General features: G+C 39.9%; 1 protein-coding gene and 2 long non-coding RNA genes across 3 annotated transcripts; 1 reads left to right on the top strand and 2 right to left on the bottom strand.

Annotated features, from left to right (window-relative positions):
* Positions 1-345: 345 nt before the first annotated feature.
* LOC5517912 (unconventional myosin-Id) lies at positions 346-16,349 on the bottom strand. The gene is made up of 24 exons (XM_048723655.1): positions 15,934-16,349; positions 14,874-14,967; positions 13,879-14,044; positions 13,383-13,436; positions 12,648-12,743; positions 12,155-12,274; positions 11,598-11,804; positions 9,619-9,873; positions 9,157-9,267; positions 8,619-8,678; positions 8,070-8,140; positions 7,789-7,863; positions 7,210-7,264; positions 6,946-7,023; positions 6,790-6,870; positions 6,419-6,504; positions 6,017-6,221; positions 5,301-5,422; positions 5,105-5,206; positions 4,410-4,554; positions 3,980-4,066; positions 3,220-3,327; positions 2,687-2,832; positions 346-1,190 (listed from the first exon to the last, which is right to left on the bottom strand). The coding sequence occupies exons 1-24, from the start codon at positions 16,235-16,237 to the stop codon at positions 1,022-1,024; spliced, it is 2,997 nt and encodes a 998-aa protein (XP_048579612.1). The 5' UTR covers positions 16,238-16,349; the 3' UTR covers positions 346-1,021.
* Positions 16,350-19,090: 2,741 nt separating this feature from the next.
* Positions 19,091-23,250, top strand: LOC5517972. The gene is made up of 2 exons (XR_004290081.2): positions 19,091-19,423; positions 22,300-23,250. It is a non-coding gene; the product is annotated as an uncharacterized LOC5517972 (long non-coding RNA).
* On the bottom strand, positions 23,017-25,111 carry LOC116601553. The gene is made up of 3 exons (XR_007306981.1): positions 24,727-25,111; positions 24,189-24,260; positions 23,017-23,696 (listed from the first exon to the last, which is right to left on the bottom strand). It is a non-coding gene; the product is annotated as an uncharacterized LOC116601553 (long non-coding RNA).
* Positions 25,112-25,984: the final 873 nt, after the last annotated feature.

Below are 25,984 nucleotides of genomic sequence, written 5' to 3'. Positions count from 1 at the left end.
TTGAAAAAAACAGAAGCTTTTATAAAACAAACAAATTTCCCTAGCAACGGACTCAAAAGATAATCATAGGCCCTTAAAGGTAAATGTTATGTTGGCAATCTTGTAAATATAAGGCAAATCTATTTTCCTGTTTTTGTTTTTCATTGGTTCGCCACAGAAAACCACAAATAAGATGAATAGGGGAATGTTTCAGGAAATTCATTCAAAATTTTACTATCATTTATATGTTAGCATGTTTATTACAAAATGTGGGGAAATCTATGATAAGCTTTTTGCCGCAGGGCAATGGGACTTGCTAGTTCTTGCATTAAGAGTATATTAAGAATTTGACGACAAACAAGAACGTTGGTGCATTTTTCTTTAATTATTCAAAATATTGTCTATTCGTTGCCTACATACTATTTTCTTTGTTTATTTAAATATTTTGTTTTACAAAAGTGTTGGTGAATTACAGAATTATCTTCTATTAAAAAGTATACAAAAATTTAAAATAGTCTCAACTGAGAGAAAGTTGGAATTATTTTACTGAAATGGTTTTAAATATATTTATTGAAAAATAATCTTCCCTCCTTGTCCATTCCTTCTCGTCTGTCGAGACTGGATTGCACCAAAATGTTAAAAAGTTAATAAAATGAAAATAAACTGCATTAATGCAATGCCCTTATTTGAAGTTTTGAGATTTTTTTATAGCTGAGTATAAAACTCAAGTAGGCAAAGTTTCTGTGAATTTGTGTATATACCTACTGCAAATAAGGTTGCACGTTACATGTTTCGTAACCCGCATTGGTTGGGGTAAAATGGGTAAAATGACTAAATGTTGTCTCTGAAAGCCATGTAAATGTTAACAGGCCCATAAACAAGAATGCAACAGCTTTCCAAAACTGCATTTGTTTTTATTTACGCTAGCTTTCTTATTCGGGCTACGGCACATTCTCCGAGTGGAACATTTGAAATAAGGTGTTTAGTTAAGTGCCTATTAATTTTTTTTTTATCACAAACCAATTCATTTGACAGTTTGTTTCTAAACTTGAATTTTTGGTGAGACTAAAACAAACCCGTCTCCCCCTTGCTTCTTGAACGTCACGTGATCAGCTTTGTCCGTCTCTTCGATTGTCAAGCGCTTGGCTTTATTTCCCAGCACACAATTCGGGTTGGCGGTCACCTCTACTGGAAGCGCCTTTTTCTGTGTCCTGAAAACAAGCAAGAGACCATGATATAAGAGAACGAATCCTCGTGGCCCATGATAACGTCCAAGAAAGCTATTTTTAGATTGCGCGAGCTTGTCCATCATAGCATCCATACATGGTTCGTCGCGCCATATTTGGTTATGGGCACCACGAGCTAGTACAATTTCACACCAAATTTTTTCCCTCTGCACTTTTAGCTTCTCTTCAAGGCCCATGATCACAATGCTACTCATGGGGTAGTGTCCTGTTATCTGTTAAGTTATCTAATGTTCATTTATCTAAATATTATATAAATAATTGAACGGGAAGACGTCGGGGAGACGGTGAATTTGGAGTTCATTCAAGATGCATCGTACAGACTCCTAAAAAGTTCTTTTTCTCTGCAATTCGGTGAGATAGAATACCTAGGCATTCTCAGAGTCTATGTTATGTATTTTAATACAAGAAGGCCTTTATTTTTCTTTGATTTATAACATTTTTAGATGAATGAATTTCAATTTTTTACGCAAATGTTCAGAAATCATGTCATTCAAGAAACCCTTGTCCCTTGTCCCTTGTCTTTTATTTGTAATATCGGTTCGAATATAATGGTATTAAGTTCTGGATGTATCTTTTTCATTAAAAGGGAATTGGAAGAGAATTGTGTTTTGTAAACACAGATTTATGATTGATTGTTGTGTTATAAGTAATTTGCGAATCAGCAGTGAAAACTTTTACTGGGGAAGTTGATCCAAGAGCCTAAAATCACGCACTTTATGCATTTCAATGTCCCAGAAACGGTTGATTTACTCCAGCGTACTCTATGGAAGATCATTTTTACAGCGTTTTTAAAAAAGGAAGGTATTTTCGGTCGAAAAGATTTCCGAAACATCCTTGCCGGATCACATTGCTCAAGATGTGATCGCGCGTAAGACTCTTGTTGCTAGGAAACGTGAGCGCTAACCAATCAGAGACGTATCTAAAAATAACTGCTCGTTCTAAAAATAGTTTTTACGGACGTCACCATTGGAACATACCCTAATATGGGGGATTCGTTCTCTTACATCATGGTCTCTTGAAACAAGTCATATTTTCAATCCCTTGCTCCCCTAGCGGGTTTCCTGCATTAGTACAATCCTTTCTAAATTCTGGCTCAATTATTATTAAAATTAAAGTTCGGCGATTCATTTTTCTATTACTTACTGCATTTTCTAATATACTATCACCGCCCCCTATTAAAACTCTGTTCATTTAATTCCCCTAGCCTTAATCCGCAAGCCTCTAATTCAGGAAAATGTTACGTCTGGAGCGACGGTTTTATTAAGAAAAAGCGCAAATCGTGGCTAGGCTCTGCAGAACAACGATCGCCAAGCAATACTGCACCAGCACTAACCCACTCCCTTATCTTGGTTCAGTACTCCTCTTATTTATTTAGATTTGCTCTCTCTTTTTTCTCTCAATCGCTCTATTCAATTCCTTGTATTCCGATAAGCAGAAAGCCATGATTGTTGTCTACTTACTGGAGAACTTGCTTGTATATAGACGCCATAAACTCGACGACACGATTCGCTTTCTTGTTGTTGAGCAAGCACACCACAAGGTCATTATGCGGGATGTGAACGATGATCAACTGGTCTTGTCCTGCGCTCACAGTCAGTGACGTAATCTGCAAAAGACCTAAACGGTCGGTACTTCCACAGGCTTACCACCAACCCTGTACTCCCTGTGAATGTCCCAGATTGTTTTCACAAAATGAACACGGAATAATAAAAATCACACCAAAAAGAGCTTTTTTATTCCGTGTCTTGAAATAATCTAATAATCGTATAATGGAACTAATAAATAATAAGAATCACACCAAAAAGAGCTTTTTTATTTTGTGTCTTGAAATAATCTAATAATCGTATAATGGAACTTTGGTATTCTTAGGATCATTATTTTTTAAATTCTGATTAAATTTTTTTTGAGAGGGATCTATTCTGCCTGTAGTTCGGGGTATTATATACCTTATCGAGAGGGAAGTATTCTGGCTGTAATTCTGGGTATTATATACCTTGTCGAGAGAGATGGTCTTGAGGACCTTGTATTTGCTGTCCATCTTGAGTATCGCGTTCTCCGTCAGTACAAGAGTTCGACTCTCCTCCTTGCTGTGCTTGTTGATCTACAACATTAAAGAGCTCTGGATCAGATGCGCCTTACTAAGTTGACTCGCTCGCGGGGCTCACTAAGATATGAGAGAGAGAGAGAGAGAGAGAGAGAGAGAGAGAGAGAGAGAGAGAGAGAGAGAGAGAGAGAGAGAGAGAGAGAGAGAGAGAGAGAGAGAGAGAGAGAGAGAGAGAGAGAGAGAGAGAGAGAGAGAGAGAGAAAGAGAGAGAGAGAGAGAGAGAGAGAGAGAGAGAGAGAGAGAGAGAGAGAGAGAGAGAGAGAGAGGAGAGAGAGAGAGAGGAGGGGGGAGGCCCTTTGACCCTTCTTCTAAACCCTGGTGAACTCTACTTGGCATAGCCGTAGCAGGCCTCGAATTATTATTATTATTATTTTTTTTTTTGGGGGGGGGGGGGCACGATACAACAACATTAAGAAAACAATGGGGGAAACAGCCACGCCCCTACTGCTCATTTCCTTAAAAAATTTTTTTTTAATATTTTGGGGGGGGGGGGCACGTGACCTACCCCCCCTGCTACGGCCCTGATTGGCTGGAACTGAGACCATGTGGAGCTCCTTGAGAATGGGGAAGAAGGGAGGGGGGAAGTCGGTCTTATTCCTAGAAACTGAAAACTCAAATCAAACTCAGCTCTTGCTCTAAAAATTCGAACCTTTTGGACACGGGACGAGAAGATAACAGTTCCGGCCTTGGTGTGCACGCATCTCTTGTACAGTTCGGTTTCAGGGTTCTCGTCAGACTGGAAAAACATACAAAATAACGGCATTAACAAGGAGCTGCGAAGTTGTATCTAAAAATCTAGGGGAAACTACAGCCAGCCCACAAGTTGCTTGATTTTTTACTTCTAATGGTACTTCCTAAGCTGCAAATGTATCATAAAGCGACACAGTTTTTACGATTTCATGAGGTAGTAGAATTAAGTTTGATGCTGTTGTTGGATTTACGACGCGTTCATTAGCAGCTTGTGATGACTATAGGATTGTCTGTTAGCAGGCGGTAGATTGTATTTCATGGCGGTTTACCTGTGGTCTACTATTATACCAAAAGTATTATTAACGAGATGTTAAATCGAATGAGCTCACCAGTGCCAGATAGTCACCCATCCATCGTGTCCGTAGCCCCCAGTGCTTGCGCCTGCCATCCAGGCAGTTGTAGGCAGCGGACTTGAGCGCCAACTCCGGCTTGTCTTCCTCAGGGATACGATTGATGACCTTTAGCGCCCACCACCTGTTAACCAGTAAGTCGAAGGAAGAAGACCAGTTACCCCGCCATTTTACGATAATGTTCAATACCGTGTCACAAAAAGCATTCTTTCCGTCGACTTATTTAAATGAGTAACAAGCTATTAATCGACACGAGGTTGAAAAAGTAAGTTGTAAGCTTGCCCTGACGTTTCGAGCGGTAGCCCTTCGTCGGAACTCTTTTTTGCTCAAAACGTCAGCGCGACTACTCTGTTTCACAGAGGTGTACAACTTACTTTTTCAACCTCGTGTTGATAATAAAGGAATGATTGGTGGACTCGTGTTCTGCTGGATGGCCTGACAATGACTTTCTACAATAGTCTCAACCACTTTATGTTTTAGCCAATATTCCCATAAACATCTCCTTAGGGAAGTAATAGGCGCGGTAAGACGCCTTTTCTACTCTACATCTCTCCATGACCATCACCCCAGGGCAGTATTATGTGCAAGTCTCGGATAGATGTCCTTTGTAGTCTATAACCCTATGACCATAATCGCCTCAGAGGTGTGCTACGAAATAAAGAAAGCGCGTATACCTCCCGTAAATAGCCTTCAGGTAGTCACAGAACTCCCGAGCGACTTTGGGCGATTCTGGCCACTCATTGCTTTTGCCGAAGTCTGAACGCTGAGCACAATCCCTGCAAAACATAAAAAAATTAGGCTAAAAAATATAGGCTCTTCAGTATGTTAATAATTCGGAGATTATGTCACCTAGTGCTCGATTCCACTTACTTGAAACGGGTTTCAATTTGACTCAAAAAGGAGCGGAGTTGGTGGCGCTTGAAACACGTCATGATGCAGTAAATAGAGCGCATCCTCTTCGCCCGCATTCGCGCAATCCCTCCTCGCCAACACTGAAAAAATACCATTATCGTTGACATGACCATTTTTGGCACCATCATCACACAATCATTATTATTACCACCATTATCACCACCATCATAATTCTCACCATCATTATAATTACCATCATCATTATCACCATCATTATTATCACCATCAACATTATCATCACCATCATCATTATCCCATCATTATTATCACCATCATCATTATCATCACCATTATTATTATCACCATCATCATCATCATCATCACCATCATTATCACCGTCACCATCATCAACCGTCACCATTATCAACAGATCAACATCATCACCACCTTTATTATCGCTATCTCAATAATTCTTAATAGTTACATCACCAACATCTTTATAACTACCATCACAATCATCATCAACGACATCTTCATAGTATCTAATAATGGTAATAATAATGATAATGATGATGACGACGACGACGACGACGACGACGATGATGATGATGATGATGAATGATGATAATAAGCATATTATTGTTATCGATATCATCATTAATACCATTATAGTACTGTAATCATCATCGCCATCATAAAAAAACAGCACACTTATATCAGCATTTTTGTCTTACCCTCTGTAGCATGAAGACGAGGTCTGGAAGCTTGGCTGCGCGACTCTTCTCTAACTCAAAGATCGTTTGTGGCGTACGAATAAAGATTTTTGTTGTCCCGTATTTTACATCATCGGAAAAGCCATGTGAATCAACAATCTCTCGAACTCCGTCGATATCCTGTCCAGGGTAACTCGGCCAGGTTTTTGCGTCTGTCATCTTGTATCTTAAATAAAATAAAAAAATTAAAAGACGATAGGGGACGATATAATATATGCATCAAACCCTGATCATCTGGTAATTTTAGGATAAAAAAGAAAATGGTTAAAAAATAAATTGGAATGCTGTCCACCTTGCATTATAAACGCTGTAGGAGCTACTACGCAACTGCCGCACTAAGAAGAATTATGTAAGGGTGCATACCTCAGAAGAAATCGCTTGTAGTGCATTCTGAACGCGTAGCCGGCTCGACGAACCCGAACATTCTCCAATAGACCCAAGTAGTCAACCTAGTACATGAGGTAACCACGGTGACGATCAAACAATAACAAGAACAACATCAACGGCGACAGAACAATAACAACCAACAATAAAAAGAGCAATACGAGGATCAACAAAAATGATGCAAGCAACAAGAGCAAATATACCTGTCTTACTTACACCAACAACGACAATAGCAACAACAACAACAAAGACAACAAGAGTTCAATAACAACGGTAATACAAGTCAAGACAATACAAAAACGACAAAACAAGCTACAACAACCAACAACAATGACAACAGTTTGACGCACCTGGTTCCCCACCACCTTTTCGTCGAAAGCTACCGGGGATTTGATCTCATTTGGCTTGATACATCGCACGTAGAACGGCCTCTGAGGAAGAAAACAGACCACCCTGTAAATATACCAAGTTATAAACGGGGTTGACTAGCAGGCGGGTCAGGTCACCTTCGAGATCAGCTTCTCCACCAGTGCAATCATGGAATTCTTGAAAAGGGTTCCTGCAGTCGCTGGCCGTTGAGTCGTCTGTACGGTAAACAACCACAAGGCTAGGTTTAGTATGCTATTGCACCAGCGTAGTACATGACGTTCTTTTCGGGGTTCCTATACACTAGAGTATGGCGCGCGCTTTCACTTTTGTCTCACATCCAAAGACGTTTGCTTAAAAAAATAACATTATTTATCAACGAAGCATTTGTACACTTGACTAACCTTAGTGATCGACTCTTGTCCTTCGGGCCACATGTCCTTTAGACTCTTATGCTTGCTGAGAAAGAAAAAGATACTTGATACTCTTGGCTCAGAGTAATGTTAGAAACCCCAAAATCTCCCCATAAACTCAGATAAACTTATGTCGATAAAATGCAAAGCGTTGTAGAGAAGCATTTCGCTTTATACAGCTATTCAAAAAAACGTTTGTCAGTGCAAACGGCAAATGGTGCTCTTGCACCGTTGAACATCATTTATCACCTTTATTTTTTCAAGTGATTAATACTCATAAGCACTTTTCGGTCGTACAACTTTCATTTGCCATTTACCATTCGCCGTTGACTGACACCGGTTTATTGTATTTGTATCTTTCAGGGTATCAAATAAAGGCAAAGCACTTCACTTCTTTTTGGTATCTTTTAGAGCACCTCCGAATCCTGAGAACATGTAGAACCGCTTATGGTCATCCAGCGTGGGCAATCTTCAAATTCTTATTAATTGATAGAAATTCCATGAGTTTCTCGGTCATTCGTGAACACACTATAAAAGTGAACAGAAAGTTTAAAGCATCTTACAGATTACCTGTTGTACAGCAGTCGCTTAAAGTCCTGGAAAAGCGTGTCCTTATTTTTGTCGAGGAATTCTTCCACTGAGTAGCTGTAACGCGGACGATACAACTATTAGATTGGGCAATAAATGATTCGAAATTGCTAATAAATCATTATGGAAGGCTACTAGTTCATCAGTTTTCTACTGTAAAGTGTTAACCCTCGCTAAATAAAGTTATTATTATAATTATTACAGCATTTATAAGATATTATAATTATTACAGCATTATTAAGAGTGTTTTATATTGTACTTACATCACGTTTCCCGCGTAGTGCTTTATGCAAAAGTCTCGATGGAACTCCATTGATTTATCAGATGGGTCTGTCTGGAAATGGAGACGTTGGAGAAGTATTTATCATTTGTTTTATCCTTTCTACCAAAAGGTGCATCATTTCAATACACACCTACGACAACCAATATTCTGTGCTGTGGTATATTTGATAACTTAAAGAAAACGTCTGCTATTTGAATAAGAAGATTTTATTGAAAATGGATGCTTAGCGTGACAAGGTATTGTGTGCAAACATAAAATGGGGCGAACACCTATTCAAACTTGTTTGGCTTTTGCCATCTCTGGTTCATACGTATTGCGCCTTGCGTATCTCTGTAAGTGTAGCCAGTCCTATCAAAAGTTTTACCACGTCCACAGTGGTCCTTCTACTCTAGTAATTCCTTTACAACAATGTCGTAGAACCCTCGTATTCATTGATCATGTAATAAATATTAAGAGCTACGTAGGTTATTTACCAGGCGACTTCGGTAGTGTGGATCTTAACATATAAAGAGCTACGTAGGATATTTACCAGGCGACTTCGGTAGTGTGGATGCTTGGCTAGCTTCTTGTCCATGGTCTGCAGCAACATCTGTTACGTACAATGTCTTTCAATTGTATTTCTTCTAAAATGTCATTCCGAAAAAGGTACCCCCCCCAGTCCGAAAGAAGAAGCACTACCCCCCCCCCCCCCCCACCAGTTTACTTCTGGTCGATTACGTAACAATCTCCGATGATTTTTAACAGAAAACGCGAAAAATATTTCAAAATATTGAAAGCAGTGTGTTTATTAGAAGTTTCTTTGAGGATGTGATTGATAATTTAGAGCGGATGGCCTGTTTAATATCTCGGATTTTAATAGATTCTTTTGTCTTTTAACGGTTGAGGTTTCCGTCGGACCAGGAAGTAAACTGGTGACAATGCGGCTTTAAAGGCGACATTGAGATGTAATTATTGACAATACCGTCTAAAAGTGTAGAAGAAACGACTGACTGTAGAATACCTGATCAGTTTACAACAACAACAATACTGTCTAAGAGTATTGGGAACCACTAAAGTACTGTAAATACCTGATCCGTGACTTTGCCCACATTTAAGCAACCCTCATCCATGATGGCGATGATTCCTTTGTGACTTTGCTCGATCAGATCACAGATGATCTTGTTGTTGAAGTATTCAACCTGGGAACAACGATGAATACTGATTTAGGGAAGTTATGCCAGCAGCATCGGTACCTAAATAACACCCCACCCCCCTTAGGAAGCCTTGGCACGCCCCTAATGCACGCCAAAGAAAAATAACAAATGTTTCCCTCCCCACTGCGTAACTTTTTTGGGGGCCGTCAAATAAAATCAATTGGTATTTCTAACTAAAGCCTTGTTTTCATTTTATCGTCAATCACTTCGTCTCCGGCAGTGAAAGAAACACTCGCTTTGTATTTCAAAATATATATATAAATCAGGACGGGAAACATTTGCTGCGCGATGTTGTGACGGGTTCGATCTTATTGCAAGACGATGATACACGCCTACCTCCTCCCACTCGATTCCCTCTCTTTGATATTCTTCCTGCTCTTCCTTCAGCACAAGCTCGATAAACAGCTGCTGAAGCTTTTCGTTGCAGTAGTTGATACACAGCTGCTCGAAGCTATTCGTCTCGAAGATTTCAAAGCCATAGATGTCGAGCACACCGATGACTGTGCATTTCCCGTGCTCTTTCTTGTCACGAACTTCGATACTGTCGTTGATTCGGCTTACAATCCAAGAGAACAGACGGTCGTACGCAGCCTACAAAGAGAAAACTAAACGTACTAAATTGACTATTTCTTTCTTACATTGTGTTTTGTTGGAGGCCAGAAGAGTGCTTCTACCAATTTTGACCCGCTGGCGACCATGGTGAAATGAGACGTACCTTGATCAGGGCATGACGACCATGGTGAAATGAGACGTACCTTGGCCAGGGCATGGCGACCATGGTGAAATGAGAACTATCTTGACCAGGGAATGGCGACCATGGTGAAATATGAACTACCTTGACCAGGAAATGGTGACCAAGGTGAAATGATATTTACCTTGGTCAGGGCATGGCGACTATGGTGAAATGAGACGTACCTTGGCCAGAGCATGGCGACCATGGTGAAATATGAACTACCTTGACCAGGGAATGGCGACCATGTTGAAATGAGACGTACCTTGACCAGGGAATGGCGACCATGTTGAAATGAGACGTACCTTGGCCAGGGCATGGCGACCATGGTGAAATATGAACTACCTTGACCAGGGAATGGCGACCATGGTGAAATGAGACGTACCTTGGCAAGGGCATGGCGACCATGGTGAAATGATTTTTACCTTGACCAGGGCATGGCGACCATGGTGAAATGAGAACTACCTTGACCAGGGAATGGCGACCATGGTGAAATGAGTTTTACCTTGGTCAGGGCATGGAGACCATGTTAAAATGAGACGTACCTTGGTCAGGGCATGGCGACCATGGTGAAATGAGACGTACCTTTGCCAGGGCATGGCGACCATGGTGAAATGAGACGTACCTTGGCCAGGGCATGGCGACCATGGTGAAATTTGAACTACCTTGACCAGGAAATGGTGACCAAGGTGAAATGATATTTACCTTGGTCAGGGCATGGCGACTATGGTGAAATGAGACGTACCTTGGCCAGAGCATGGCGACCATGGTGAAATATGAACTACCTTGACCAGGGAATGGCGACCATGTTGAAATGAGACGTACCTTGGCCAGAACATGGCGACCATGGTGAAATGAGACGTACCTTGGCCAGGGCATGGCGACCATGGTGAAATATGAACTACCTTGACCAGGGAATGGTGACCAAGGTGAAATGATATTTACCTTGGTCAGGGCATGGCGACTATGGTGAAATGAGACGTACCTTGGCCAGAGCATGGCGACCATGGTGAAATGAGACCTACCTTGGCCAGGGCATGGCGACCATGGTGAAATGAGACCTACCTTGGCCAGGGCATGGCGACTATGGTGAAATGAGACCTACCTTGGCCAGGGCATGGCGACCATGGTGAAATGAGACGTACCATGGCCAGAGCATGGCGACCATGGTAAAATGAGACGTACCATGGCCAGAGCATGGCAACGATGGTAAAATGATAGTTACCTTGGCCAAGGCATGGCGACTATGGTGAAATGAGACGTACCTTGGCCAGAGGATGGCGACCATGGTGAAATGAGACCTACCTTGGCCAGGGCATGGCGACCATGTTGAAATGAGAACTACCTTGACCAGGGAATGGCGACCATGGTGAAATGAGACGTACCTTGGCCAGGGCATGGCGACTATGGTGAAATGAGACGTACCTTGGCCAGGGCGTCACGACCATGTTGAAATGAGAACTACCTTGACCAGGGAATGGCGACCATGGTGAAATGAGACGTACCTTGGCCAGGGCGTCACGACCATGTGGAAATGAGAACTACCTTGACCAGGGGATAGCGACCATGGTTAAATGAGACGTACCTTGGCCAGGGCGTCACGACCGTGGTAAGCCTCCTTCTCGTTGTGCCCCTTTTCCATCACTTCCCCTCGCGCGGCGACCACTCGGTAACAGAGAGCGCGTTCCAGCATCTCATGGGATAGACCGAGCAGCTTGGCTATAATTTGAAGCACGTCTTTGTTCTCGACTACTGCCTGTTCGTGATCCTCGTGTGTAAATACGACATTGCCCTACAGACAGTATAAAGTCCTGGTTTTAATACGCAGAGGTGCACAGTTGTAATCATTCACGGAAATATAAGGGAGGATCTGGTGGTCATAACTTTACCTGATATATTTTAAGAATTATTGAAAAAAAAATAAAGCCCGCCCACAAGACATAAACAATGCGACGATTTTCATATTGAAGATTTAAAAGACATATCCCTTTGGGTGTTTTGCCGTTGAACGAGAGATACATTGGTCTACTGATAAAATTTAATTTGATTTATTGAAAATATTTGCAAAAGATGAAACCTTCTTGGAAACCTAATATATTTTTTTATCCTGAGACGAGAAAAAAGCAATAAAATTTTACATACCAGATGGAGTATCGCAGCAACTAGCTTCCACACCGTCTTTTGCTCTTCTGCGCTAAATCCAACGGATTTCATCGCATCGCAGTTTAACTTATATAGTGACGAATCATTGATTGTAGAAATCTAAAAAAAAAACACCAGGTTTGATTACTTGTAACCAGGATCTTTCTAGATATGAAAATTACAACACAGGCTTGATACACACACCCCGACCGCTACAAATAAATTTGAACAAAACTTAATTCCATTGTTTAGCACACCAGCTTTAAGTCTGTAGTTGTAATACTAATATGGGCAATAAAACGAAGAAATTATTGCTGAGCATTCACCAGACAGGCGCGTACACAGGGGGGTGCGGACCCCCCTTGGCGGCCAAAAAGTGGCTAATTATTTATAATGGAATCCTCAAATACTATGCTTTTTCCTCGGCCAATCCTGGGTACGTGCCTGCCAGTTCAACAGAAATAACTAAATTTTACAAATGTACACTTCCCACCTTCGGTACTTTGCCCTGTTTGGTATAGTAGTACAACATGGCGTCCCTCTCAAGTCCGTACTCCCCGATCATGGAATCAGATGCTCCATGCAGAAGCTAGGATTCAAGCCACAGCCATATTAAAATGAGAACAACTAAATCATTCAAATGAGCCGTATCACTCAAATGAGCACAGCACTTCAATCAAAATGATCAGGGGCGGATCTAGCTTTTCAATAAAGGGGGAGTTGGGTAAGTGACAAAGGGGGGAGGTAATTTTTTTACATATGGCTTCCTGGCAGCCCAAGGGGGGGTGGGTTCAAAGGGGGGGGTTCAATTTGCATGTATTGATATTTCTAGTCATATGTTCGGTGTAAACATCGGTATAGAGATAATGGAGGGAAAAAATTAGCGTTTTTACAGAAGTTGTACCACGCTTCAGGGTCAATGTACTGATTAAAATATACCATGGCAGAGAAAGAAAAGCGAGGGGAGGAGATAATTCTAGATGATATCACACTTATTTCTACATGGGTGTAGCAGGTGGGTGGGGCCCTAAGAGCATGTGCCCCCAATATTAAAAAAAAAATTATAAGGAAATGACCAGTAGGGGCGTGGCTGTGCCTCCCAATATTTTCTTAATATTTCTGTATTGTGCCCCCCCCCCCCCCAATTTTATGTGGCCTGCAACGGCTCTGTTCTAGGATAACCCATACGGCTAGAATATGTCAATAAGTTTTATTTATTCAAACGTACCTGATAGAAGGAGTGGAAATTGCGTTCTCCTTCTTGCTGCTTCACAACACGTGACTAATAACAAAACACATATCTATCAGTGCACTGTTGACCAACCATTCTAGGTTTCATGTTGAAATGTGCAGTTACATAGACGATTGCTACCTTCAAGCAGATACATTTTCAAGAAAAGCTGCTTCATTTGATACCTCTTTCATATTTGTACAATCAGACCAAGTTTGCTATAAGAGCTCATTATTCAAGTCTCAAAGGGGCACTTAATTGACTAGAGTGACAATTCTTTCCAATCTTCGTTATCTACTGAGCTGTTATGTTTTTATTTAAAGTATTGAATAAAAAAAATTAAATTGAGTAATTTGTGTGGATGCTAAAGTCTGCCATCCTAACATTTTCTTTTCTGGAGAGGGTGCGTTTGTTTGAAGGGGGTGCAAAATTCATATTTTAGGGGGGGGTTATTTGAGGCTGGGAGGTAAAAAGAGCGTGACGGCATCTTTACCTTTTCAAGTAGATAGTTGAATATGTGCCCTCCGATTGGATCACCCTTGAAATCAAAGTCAATGTCCATATACTTTCCAAACCTACTGGAATTGTCATTCCTATTGGTTCTGGCATTACCAAAGCTTTCAAGGATTGCATTTGACTTCAACAGAATGTCTTTAACTCTGCAAAAAGTAATAACGATTAATTGGGTTGTACATAATACAGCATGTGATCTTAAGCAGCTGTTCTCACCCTGAATATTTGCAGGAACCCATCACAACCACATGACACCCTTAGTTAAGGTAACAGCTCATTTATATAAGAATCTTTATAGTACACTAGAGGTATATATATCTATATCATTTTATATTGAATTTATTAATTGATCAGGGGCATAGCCAGGATTTAAGTTACTTCTCAAGAACATTGGGCCCCTGTCCCTTGGGGGTGGGCAGGATGGAGGAATGGTACAGAGACATTAGGAAAACTATGCCACTGTTTAGCATACTGAATATATGTAGTCTGTCAATACATCTCAGGTGCGCAAGGGAGGGGACGAGGGGGGCACTTGCAACCAGCCTCAAAAATATATGAGCAGTCTTTTTCTTATTAAACAATATCTAAATCTGCGTATTTTTGACTGCCAGGGTGTGGATCTAGTATTTTGCAAAAAGGAGGTATTAGATCCAAAGCCAGAATTTTGAGTGGGGGAGAAGTAATTTGACCAGTCCTTCTAGCCCCCTATCCCTTAAATTTATGCTTTTTGATTGTTAAGTTTTGTACAAAAAAATAACTTCAGCATGAAGAAGTAGGGAGGATCTACGACTTTTCAAGTCATCTTAAACGGGGTGGGAAGGGAGGGGGCATCATTGACCTGTAGAGGGGGCAAAAGATAAATAAAACATTTTGCAGAAGACAAATTGTTGGATTATAGCTCCATATATTTCTTCTAAAATCTACCCCCTCTCTCCCCTTCCCTCCCCTCCTGAAACTGATTATCATTTTACCCACCGTTCAATTTCCTTTTGTTTTGATAAGTTCGTGATGGCTGCTATGTATCGCATGATAATCTTGGACGCTTCCGTTTTCCCCGATCCACTTTCACCTATAATGCAGGGATAAAAATATAATTAATAAGCCCACCTACAGACATACATTATCTTTTTTATAAGAACGTCCAGCCTCAGATACATAAAATTCAAAGAACATGCTAAGATCTTGTCGAGGCTCTCAAAGCAGCAAAATGTTATTGTTTTGTGCGATGCGCTCTAAAATGCAGAATCAAATTGTGTTCATTATAACAAAAATATATTTAATCATTGTTATTAGATCATGTGTGTAATTACCCTTCTAATACTTCATACAGTATTGTATTTAACTTATATACATCACTGAAATTTAAGAACGCCCTTAAGAACATTTACAGCCTTAAAATGCTCTAATTTATTAGCGCATTAGATGAGGGGTTTAAAAAACAACACGATGATAATCCTGCCAAAATATATCCTTCATTGTCTGACAGTGTATTGATACGGGCTTTATATAGTACCTTCCTCTCATGTATAATTGTTTCCACAGAAACTAACAATATCTTCAACAGCATTGACAGCGGTTGATCCGAAATACGAATATCCTAGAAATTGTTTGCCTAACTCTTTTACCCCCCCCCCCCCCCTTTTAGAAATGTTTTATCATATTTTATCGTAATATCATTAAAGAATACACACGCGCATAAAACTGTTGGCTATGTTCTCGATAAAAGGTTGATATATGATAAGTGCAAATCACTTTGATTGTGTGAAAATTGATTTTATCTTCCGAATTGAATGTGAGGTGTAAATAAGATATTCATAGAAGACACTAAAATTTTGCATGCAATTATTTCCTCGGGTTTTTACAATATTTATGAATACGACACAAATGGTTGTTTGCAGACGAACTTCCTGAGGCGAAATAAATCCATTACATGCCAATGGCATTCATAGCACTGATTAAACACAACTTATAGCATACCGGTAGACATGGAAGTATTTATTGATATTCAAATCAGTTAGCAGATCCAATATTTTACCTGAAATCATGATACATGTATCTTCGGATCTTCTCTTCATAGCCCTGTAAGAGGCATCAGCGAGAGCGAAAATATGTGGCGGGCGCTCATACATTTCCCTCATCTTGTATTCTTGAATTTTATCGTCTCCGTAGATATCCAAAGTCTTGTACGGGTTTACGGACACAACCACCTCCCCGATGTACGTATAGATTCGTTCTTTGTGAAAGCGGGACTCCAAATTCTCCATAAATGCAGTCTTGGTGACTTCATCGAGAAGGACGAAGTCTCCCTTCCCGTATTCCAGACTTTCTTGCTCAGCCATTTTCGGCAGCAATTGACAACTTCAATAACTAAACAAAATGCCTCTTACTTGCTGCCGATGTGTCAAAACTGATTCTTGCTTAGATATAATCCAACGAGGTACGTAATTGGTCGGTATAAATACCAACCAATGGAATGACGCGTAGTATTAGCGTTTTAATACGGGTGTGAGATGCAAATACGTCAAAAAGAATGCCGATGTATTATGAATGATAATGATTTGGAATACAATAGACGGCTTTATACATGGTGACAAAACTACACAATTTCGTCTAACGTTCCCACTGAGAGAATGACGTCAACTCCGACCTTTATTCTGTTTACTGCCCTTCTCTTAATTAATCTTGATGGTTTATTACTATTCAGACTAAGCTCAAATGCACACTACAATGTGGGCGCACTTTTCAGAAAAGCCGCATAGCTGTGGTTTCAGAGGGCTTGGCACAGACAATTTCTTATTCGCTTGCTTTCTTGAAGATTCGGAACGTGGGATAAGGATATTGCGTTGTTGCTTACGTGACTTGAGGCGGGAGCTGGCTGTCTTTACGCGTGTTTTCTTTTATGCGCCCGCTAAAGACCGCTGGATTTCTGAGCATATTATAATGGAATTGGAGTAATAGGACCTTAAAATATAGGATTCATAAGTGCAATTATGAATATGAAATTTTAGTAAGTTCTAGTATTGTAGAAAGTAGGATCTAGATTGTTAGTTCTAGAATAGTCGAAGAAGTCTTTGTAAATAAGACATGTTTTTGTAAAATTTCGTGAAAGTTTGCATTCATGCGATATTGTTTATTTGATACAGAGACTATTTCTAGGGTGTTCTAAAATGCCTGAAGATGGTGGCCCATAAATGTTATAAACCACGTTAACCATAAATGTAATAACACGTCGCCCATAAATGTTATAACATATAATTTCGACTCATGGAAACAACATTAGACAACCAAACTTGGAAGATGTCATGTTGGTGTCAAGACGGGTGCAACCGATATTTCAACTGAGCATGACGTCATCGATGACGTCACGAAAATGGCAATACTCATATCTCATCATATCATAGAAACATCATAAGGCAGTCTAACTTGGCAGGTATCATTTAGGTGTCAAGGGGGGTGCAACGATATGTCAACTGAGCATGACAAGGCGGTCTAACTTGGCAGATGTCATGTAGGTGTCAAGGGGGTGCAAAGATATGTCACCTGGGCATGACGTCATCGATAACGTCACTAAAAAAGGCAATACTCATATCTCATCATTGAAACATCATAAGGTGATCTATCTTGGCAGATGTCATGTAAATGTCAAGGGGGGTGCAACGATATGTCACCTGGGCATGACGTCATCGATGACGTCACTAAAAAAGGCAATACTCATATCTCATTATTGAAACATCATAAGGTGATCTATCTTGGCAGATGTCATGTAGGTGTCAAGGGGGTGCAAAGATATGTCACCTGGGCATGACGTCATCGATGACGTCACTAAAAAAGGCAATACTCATATCTCATTATTGAAACATCATAAGGTGATCTATCTTGGCAGATGTCATGTAGGTGTCAAGGGGGTGCAAAGATATGTCACCTGGGCATGACGTCATCGATGACGTCACTAAAAAAGGCAATACTCATATCTCATTATTGAAACATCATAAGGTGATCTATCTTGGCAGATGTCATGTAGGTGTCAAGGGGGTGCAAAGATATGTCACCTGGGCATGACGTCATCGATGACGTCACTAAAAAAGGCAATACTCATATCTCATTATTGAAACATCATAAGGTGATCTATCTTGGCAGATGTCATGTAGGTGTCAAGGGGGTGCAAAGATATGTCACCTGGGCATGACGTCATCGATGACGTCACTAAAAAAGGCAATACTCATATCTCATTATTGAAACATCATAAGGTGATCTATCTTGGCAGATGTCATGTAGGTGTCAAGGGGGTGCAAAGATATGTCACCTGGGCATGACGTCATCGATGACGTCACTAAAAAAGGCAATACTCATATCTCATTATTGAAACATCATAAGGTGATCTATCTTGGCAGATGTCATGTAAATGTCAAGGGGGTGCAAAGATATGTCACCTGGGTATGACGTCATCGATGACGTCACTAAAAAAGGCAATACTCATATCTCATTATTGAAACATCATAAGGTGGTCTAACTTGGCAGATGTCATGTAGGTGTCAAGGGGGGTGCAACGATATGTCACCTGGGCATGAAGTCATCGATGACGTCACTAAAAACGGCAATACTCATATCTCATCATTGAAATATCATAAGGCGGTCTAACTTGGCAGATGTCATGTAGGTGTCAAGGGGGTGCAACGATATGTCACCTGGGCATGACATACAAAATTAGCTTCCTTTGCAGACACTTGTTGGTACAAATGTATTTTTTTAAAGGTTTATGTAACAATGTCTGCTTCCTTGAATGGCTGTTACCATGTATTTAAATTATCTGTTCGACCAGGGGTAGCTTCCTTAGCAGACACTTGTTGGTACAAATGTATTTTTTTAAAGGTTTATGTAACAATGTCTGCCTCCTTGAATGGCTGTTACCATGTATTTAAACTATCTGTTCGACCAGGGGTATTCTGGAATACCTTAATTTGTTGCCAATATTATGATGGGAGTAGCAAACACTCCCTGGATACTGCATACCAATGGACTTAAATAATGTCTTAGCACTGTATTTTTTTATTAGTCTGTCCTTTCGTAAATCCAACTGGGCTCTATGACGAACAATTTGAAGTGGCAAGAAATCACTACCTTGGAGGAGGCCAGTATGGGAGAGTCTATTTGTGCAAAGATGTTTTATGGCCATCAAAATTCCATATATTGTCTTTTTCATTTAGACGTTTTACAGCATTCCAGATCACCGTTTTTCCCTTGTTTTAAATCAAAGTTTAGGAATTAGCATTGGTTCGTTTGACTATACCCGGATGTGCCCCTTGGCATTCTCGTCATATTTAGGAGTCATTTTACATCATGCGCGCCTCTGTAAGCGTCAGGTCATAGCGTTTTGCACGATAGCGACTCGGAATACGCCGTCGCCTTGACTATTTACATGCTATTTACATCACTTGAAGCCTTTTATGGTACTTGGCTTTCTTTATGCAGATTTAGCATCAATCTCCTCGTTCAAGTCTACCCACCTCTGTAAAGGAGAGCCTCGTGTAAGTACTGTAGATTGATAAGTCCATTTGTCTGCTTATAGGTCTACATCGTAACTAGGAACAACTTCCCTTCTTGTGAGTGTGCTTTTTATATAACTACTTAATATGCCTTATGAATTCACTGGTCGAAGAATTTATAGACAATAATTCCCCATTTGGAAATAAAACTTCCCCTTCATGCTCACAAGGCCATGGCCACCCGTTGTGATTTCAGTGTCTTTGGCGCTACTACAGACGAGAAAACTTGCCTTTAAAATTTAAATTGTCGATTGTCTTTAAGATGAATATGAAGTCATGAAAACTTACCAAAGTTACTTTATACCGTAATGATTCGAATAAGCGGCCGGGCGCTTTGTCGCCAGTTCACTTCCGGAGGACAAAATAAGGTATTCGATTCCGCGCTTTAACTGTATGGCTTTAACAGGCCATCCGCTCTAAATTTTCGATTACATCCTTAAAGAAACTTCCAATAGACACATTGTTTTCACAATTTTGAAATACTTTTCGCATTTTCCATTAAAAATAATCGAAGATTGTTAACTTAATCAACCGGAAGTAAACTGACACAATGTGGGTCTTAGGGGCGGGCCATTTGACTTTTGAGGGGGTGGGGGGTGGGTGATTTTGAAAAAAATATCCTGCAAGCTACATTTCAAAGAAAAAAAAATTGCATGCAAAGCAAATGAGCAGAAAAAAAATTAATGCACAAGTTTAAGAAAAAAATGTTGCAAAGCCATTGTGTGAAAATATTAACTCTATGAAATAAAATAAAAATTCTGTGATAACTTTGATGTTTTTACTTATAAAACGTTTTCCTCTATATTTTTGCTATGTGTATTTTGTATTTCTCCTCACCATATTTTTGAAAGTTTCTATTGGTTGAGACTCGCCCTTTCCACTATCACACCTAATGTTGAAACTTATAAGTTGTGTGGTCTCCTCCTTTCAGATAAAACTAGTTTCCAATGGTTTTATTTTAGAAATTACATTCTGAAATTAAACAAAAGTGCTCATGCTGGAGATTTTTCAATGATGATTGCTATAATGCCCTTTGCAATCATTTTAGAAAAAATTGCCAAAAAGTTTACTTGTACAACAGAAGTCACATACTTGAAATACCTTTTTTATTTGTTGTTTTATTAAGACTTAATAAAACAACAAATAAATAAATAAATAAATAAATAAATAAATAAATAAATAAATAAATAAATAAATAAATAAATAAATAAATAAATAAATAAATAAATAAATAAATAAAAAGGTTTAATAGATCAATATATAAACTGTAACATCATATTGTATATAAATAGATAAAATAGATAAATATTTCATAATTAATTTGATGGACTATATAAAATATAATGTGAATGAGGAAACAACTAAAATGTTTTTTTCTTTTTGTGTTCACATATAGGCAGAGATACCGACCATCCATTAAAATTCAGGAGATGGGATCTATATAAATGCTCACCCCCTAAAGATGTCCTTGTTTTGTGGAATATTTCAACAGAACCTTAAAAAATATTCTAACAAATGTGAGAGATTTCAAAGAAGCTTTTTTTTTGCTATTTTATCTGACTCAATATGCAAGGTAAGAGCTTGATAGCGAAGACTCATTTGGCTATGACACGAAGGTCTTACCATGGATAATCCCTATACCTAGTGAGTTTATTGAATTATAATTTTAATCTATTCGAAGGTTAAAAAGAATGAAACACAACGTATTGAGTTTTATATTAGAGATATAGGACGAGAAAAGAAAAAAATGCCGATTGGGAAAAAATTCTGCAAAAAGACGTGGGCTCCAAGAAAAAAAAGTATCCTGCATAGCAGTACATGGGGAAAAAAAATTCTGCACATCCGATGGGCGAAAAAAAAATTCTTGCAGACATAAAATCACCCCCCCACCCCCCATCTCTCAAAAGTCAAATGGTCTGCCCCTTAGCTTATTGGGAATGGCTTTTATGGGGAATCGCTTATACGAGAGGGGGCGCTTATTGGGGGGGGGGGGGGGGGGCGCTTATTAGAAGAGCCCAATTATTCTTTGGGCTTAATGACAGTTCTGGGAAATCGGTCTGTTCTTTACTTATTATCCCATCAACTTCTATATCCATATAAGCGCGAAAAAATATAAAAAATTAAGCGCCCCAGGAGGGTATATAATGAACGAAAAAAGATATGGGTTATTTATTACATGATTGACCCTTTTCCATTGTTATTGCCTTTATTTCACGAAAATACCTATTAATAATTAGAACGGGGAGGGCTTGATGTATCAGCAGGGAAAAAGTGGGGTCTTAGATGTACTCATTAAAAATATGAATGAGGTTAAAAACTAGAATACTGATGAGGAGTAGGTTAAAAACTAGATATTAACCGTGAATATTAGTGAAGGACCATTTTATTAAACCTTGAGTAGAAAAAACACCTCTTTTTCGCCACAGGTTTGATAACAAGAACGATTGAATATTAACAATGCATCGATTCAATTGTCATGAAAGCAAAATTTGTATTTGTAACCCTCGAAATTAAACAATACGTTCAGCCAAATTTTTATGTGAAATTTTGCAAAATTATTCCACCAGCAAAGTTAGGCTGTGACGTGGCTATCTGAGGCTTCTACTCACTCATTCCGCCTGTTAATTGTCGTCGACATTACAGTTCTTTAAAAAAGATATTTGGCGTAATAAAAATATGTCGCTCTTCTTAGCTGTCAGTGAGCTCCATTCTCGCAGTGTGCTCACACTGAACCTCCGTGTTACGAAATAGGGAATTTCGGGCTGCGCCCTTCCTCGGTATTTAACCCTTATATATTGCAGGTAGAGGAGGTAACATAACCAGATAACGCTCTTTTAAATATGACTTCATGATTGCAGGATAATGGCAAGTCCAGATGAAGTCGAAGAAGTTCTAAAAAGAATCATAAACCACCCTGGAGTAACTGGCTCTATAATAACCAACCCAGAGGGCGTTGCAATCCGCTCGACAATGGACAACTCCACCACGCAGATCTACCTCTCCAACATCCAGAGTATGACTCAAATGGCGCGTAGTGCCGTGCGGGACCTGGATCCTCTTAACGATCTCAAATTCCTGCGCATTCGCTCGCGCAAGTATGAGATACTTGTTGCCCCAGAAAATGACTATACTCTGATTGTCATCCACTCCTATGATGCTAAGGATTGAGCTCAGAGAGCTGGAGTAAATAAGTTTAGAAAATATGAGCAAAATATGATCGAAGACATAAAAAGAGGGAACAGAGAGACTTGATTTTTGTAGGCAAGTTATGATTACGGTTGCCGGAGCCCTGCGTTTCGAAAGGGCATAACCGTGACGTGGGCGTAGCCATGATACTTGATTCGGGAATTTTACTCATAGGAAAATTTATGATAATTTATGAAAATTTATGTCGGATTTATGACTTTCATTTGAGTATGTCACCAGCCCAATTTCTATTTATCCTTTGGCATTTGCTAGAGAGGGGGCGGACGCCGAAAATAAGTGGTTAATGATGTGACGTCATCCAAAACCCTCTCCTCGTTCTCAGATCTCTTCGCTGTGCGGCGGAACAACAACAAAAAAAAAAACAATTGTGTTTTTTATCTAAAATTTTATTTCGACTTACACTTGAGTAATCATCCATGCAAGAGCTAGACAAAGTCTCATTGTCCTGGGGCAAAAAGCTTAATCATAGCTTTCCCACATTATAGGATCTTAGTTTGTAATAAACATAAGATTGTAAGTCCCATTGTCCTGGGGCAAAAAGCTTTATCATAGCTTTCCCACATTATAGGATCTTAGTTTGTTATAAACATAAGATTGTAAAACATTGCGTACAGGTGATTTCCTGCGTTAAACAAATCAGAAGAAGCAGGAACATTAGCTGTTAGTTACATTTACAAGGTTCCCCACAAAAATTTATCTGAAAAAGCGATATCAGTCATAATAATCTAACCTATAAACAAAATCTTATATTCTGTATATATTTGGCTATGATTTCTTGTTTTGGCAAATCATTTTTCCATGTTTAACACAGGTTGCCTAACCCTTTCACATATTACTTAAAATGTATCTTCAAGATACTAGTTTTTTTAAGCAGCATTCGCCAATAATCCCCTATTTGCATTTGGTCCATCCGCTAGGGCATCTTATTAACCAGTATATTCCCTGCTGGTAGCCTCCAGTGCCGTGCGCAGGATTGTAAGCACATTTGCACGGAGCTCCCCCCTTGTCTGCAGCGAAATCAAGATCTCATCATCCCCAACGGCACGACCTAGACAACACAAGAAGCTAACCGTGAAAACAATATAGAACTAGTACTCTTTTTATAAGAACGTCCAGCCAAAGGGTGGATTTTGAGCATAAACCACGAAATTCCCTCCACTTCTGCTGATGTACCTTGCTTTGCGAAACGCTATTCGTGTTTGCTAAGAAAACCTGGTCAAGTTAAGGGGGTAATCTGGACCTCTATAGCCTGCTCAACAGGAGTTAGTTGCGTGAAAAACGGAAAAGCCGAGCCTAGTTAGCCGAGCTTAGTTGCGCGAAAAAACGGAGGCCTAATTTTGGCCCAGCGCTTCGCCCGATAATACGGCCAGGGAGCTTTTCTGCGGAGCCCTTTTCGGGAACTTGTTTAGCAGACTAGAACTCTTACTCTTTGGCGCGCGAACAGTCCCCGACGCACTAACCGGAGACCTACTCGACTAATAAATAAAGGTCCTACAACCGGATGAGCAAATTGTGTTAAATATAAAATTATTTAACCTACCGTCACTGTTGACAAAGAAGAATAGAATGAAAATTGCAGCCAGCTTTAGTAGATAACCCATCTTGTAATGATCTGTGAAAAAGACGGGGTGGTTAAATTAGGTTAGATTTATGTATATTTTGGTCAGTGGAACTGGTCAGCAAACATGGTTATACAGTTATTTTAAGTTTGTTTTGTTCACAGTTACAGTTATTAGTGATTGTATAAATATTCGGAAAAAGAAAAAATGAATCTGTAGAAATATGTTTGCGTGCCGTTGAAATGCACCTTCTTGGTTGATGTTTTCAGCCAAATTTTCTCATTTTAAACGAGCAATAAACCAAAATATAACAGCGTTGTTATTATCACGATAGCGAACGACACCTATTGTTCAAGTTTTTGGCGCCCAGTGGTCGCTTATGAGAGCAAACTCTCGTAAGAGACCAGCTCCTTTAACGACCACAATTCTCAAGGTGGTCGCTTACGAGAGCTTCAACTGTATACATAAGTTTACTTTATGATGTTGTACCAATGATCAAGTGAGTAGAGTAACATTTACCTGGGTCTGTCGATGACCTTTTCCGATTTCTCTAGGTGGGCTGCTCACTTGCACGTCCCAGTGATTTGCTGTCCTGGGATCAAGTCGTTTTTATACTCATTGTCGGCTCACTGTACTTTACTCGCCCAAAACAAAGGACAAAATCTCATTAGGGTTCTTTCAGTGGATCTAAGCTTTCAATTAATAACTCTAGGCCAGTGATTTCGACTTTGCAGTCGTTCAAAATTTCGCTTCACGGTGATTTTAAAAAGAACAGGCTAGTATCGCGATAGCTAAACATACAGGCCAAGCCAACTTGCATGGCATAGCCGGTTTGCCTCAGTTAAACTTCATCGGCAAAACTGCAGGGCGACTTCGACTCGAACGAAGTGCTTTAAACCACAGCTTAGATCCATGTGGGATCTAGAGCTACGACCGGGCTAGCGTGATGGCTATGCCATGCTGACGAGCCCTAATAAGGACGAAACAGCTGTCCATGGTTGCCGAACTGTGCACGGGTAATAGACTGTGCTAGCGTCCCGTCTTGGCCCGACTGGTGCCAATGTGTGTATGCTAGTGTGCTTTTAAAGTCCACAATTTTGCCTCCATTTCATAACACTTCACAACAAACACAGTACAGGAGAACTGTTTATTTTTGATATGTAGCCAGCGCCCAGTTAGCAGTAATCACTGCTGAATAAACATTACAATGCAAAACAATCTGACAAGCAGTAAACACAATTACAACCTGAAAAGGTGAAATATTATAATCACCTAATTTATATTTACAAGAAGTTAATACTGAGCCGGACACGTAAACCAGAGATAAAAACGCTGTGGGAAAAAACTCTGGACCGTGTTCCCCGAACCAATGCTCAGCATTGCGTGCTCTCGGGGCTTAAGAGCCGAAGAAAAAGTTAAAAAAAAAAAATACACATATAAAAAAAAAAGCAAAAGTCAATATGGCTTAAACAGAGGAGCTGGCTAGAGTGAGACTAGCACGCTATGTCTCCCCTTATATACTCATACCCATCATTACATTCCATCGGCAGAAATGTATCATTTATGTAAAGGATCCTTCGACCACACCCAATGTGCTATCTCTTAGGGGTAAAAATTGTTGTTGACCACGCCCTTAGCTGTCGAGCACCCCCGTTTGTTTTTCTCGAAGTCCCCCCCCCCCCCTGGACTATCGCGGCCATAGAACTTCGGAGCTTATCTGCGCTCTGGCGTCTGCGTGTTTTAACACGCAGTTTAAAAACTTTGACCGACAAGAGTC

The sequence above is a fragment of the Nematostella vectensis genome, chromosome 2, assembly GCF_932526225.1.
Source record: "Nematostella vectensis chromosome 2, jaNemVect1.1, whole genome shotgun sequence".
Taxonomy (NCBI): Eukaryota; Metazoa; Cnidaria; class Anthozoa; order Actiniaria; family Edwardsiidae; genus Nematostella; species Nematostella vectensis.
Note: the sequence above shows the minus strand (reverse complement) of the source record. Positions and strands in the feature narration are given on the sequence as shown.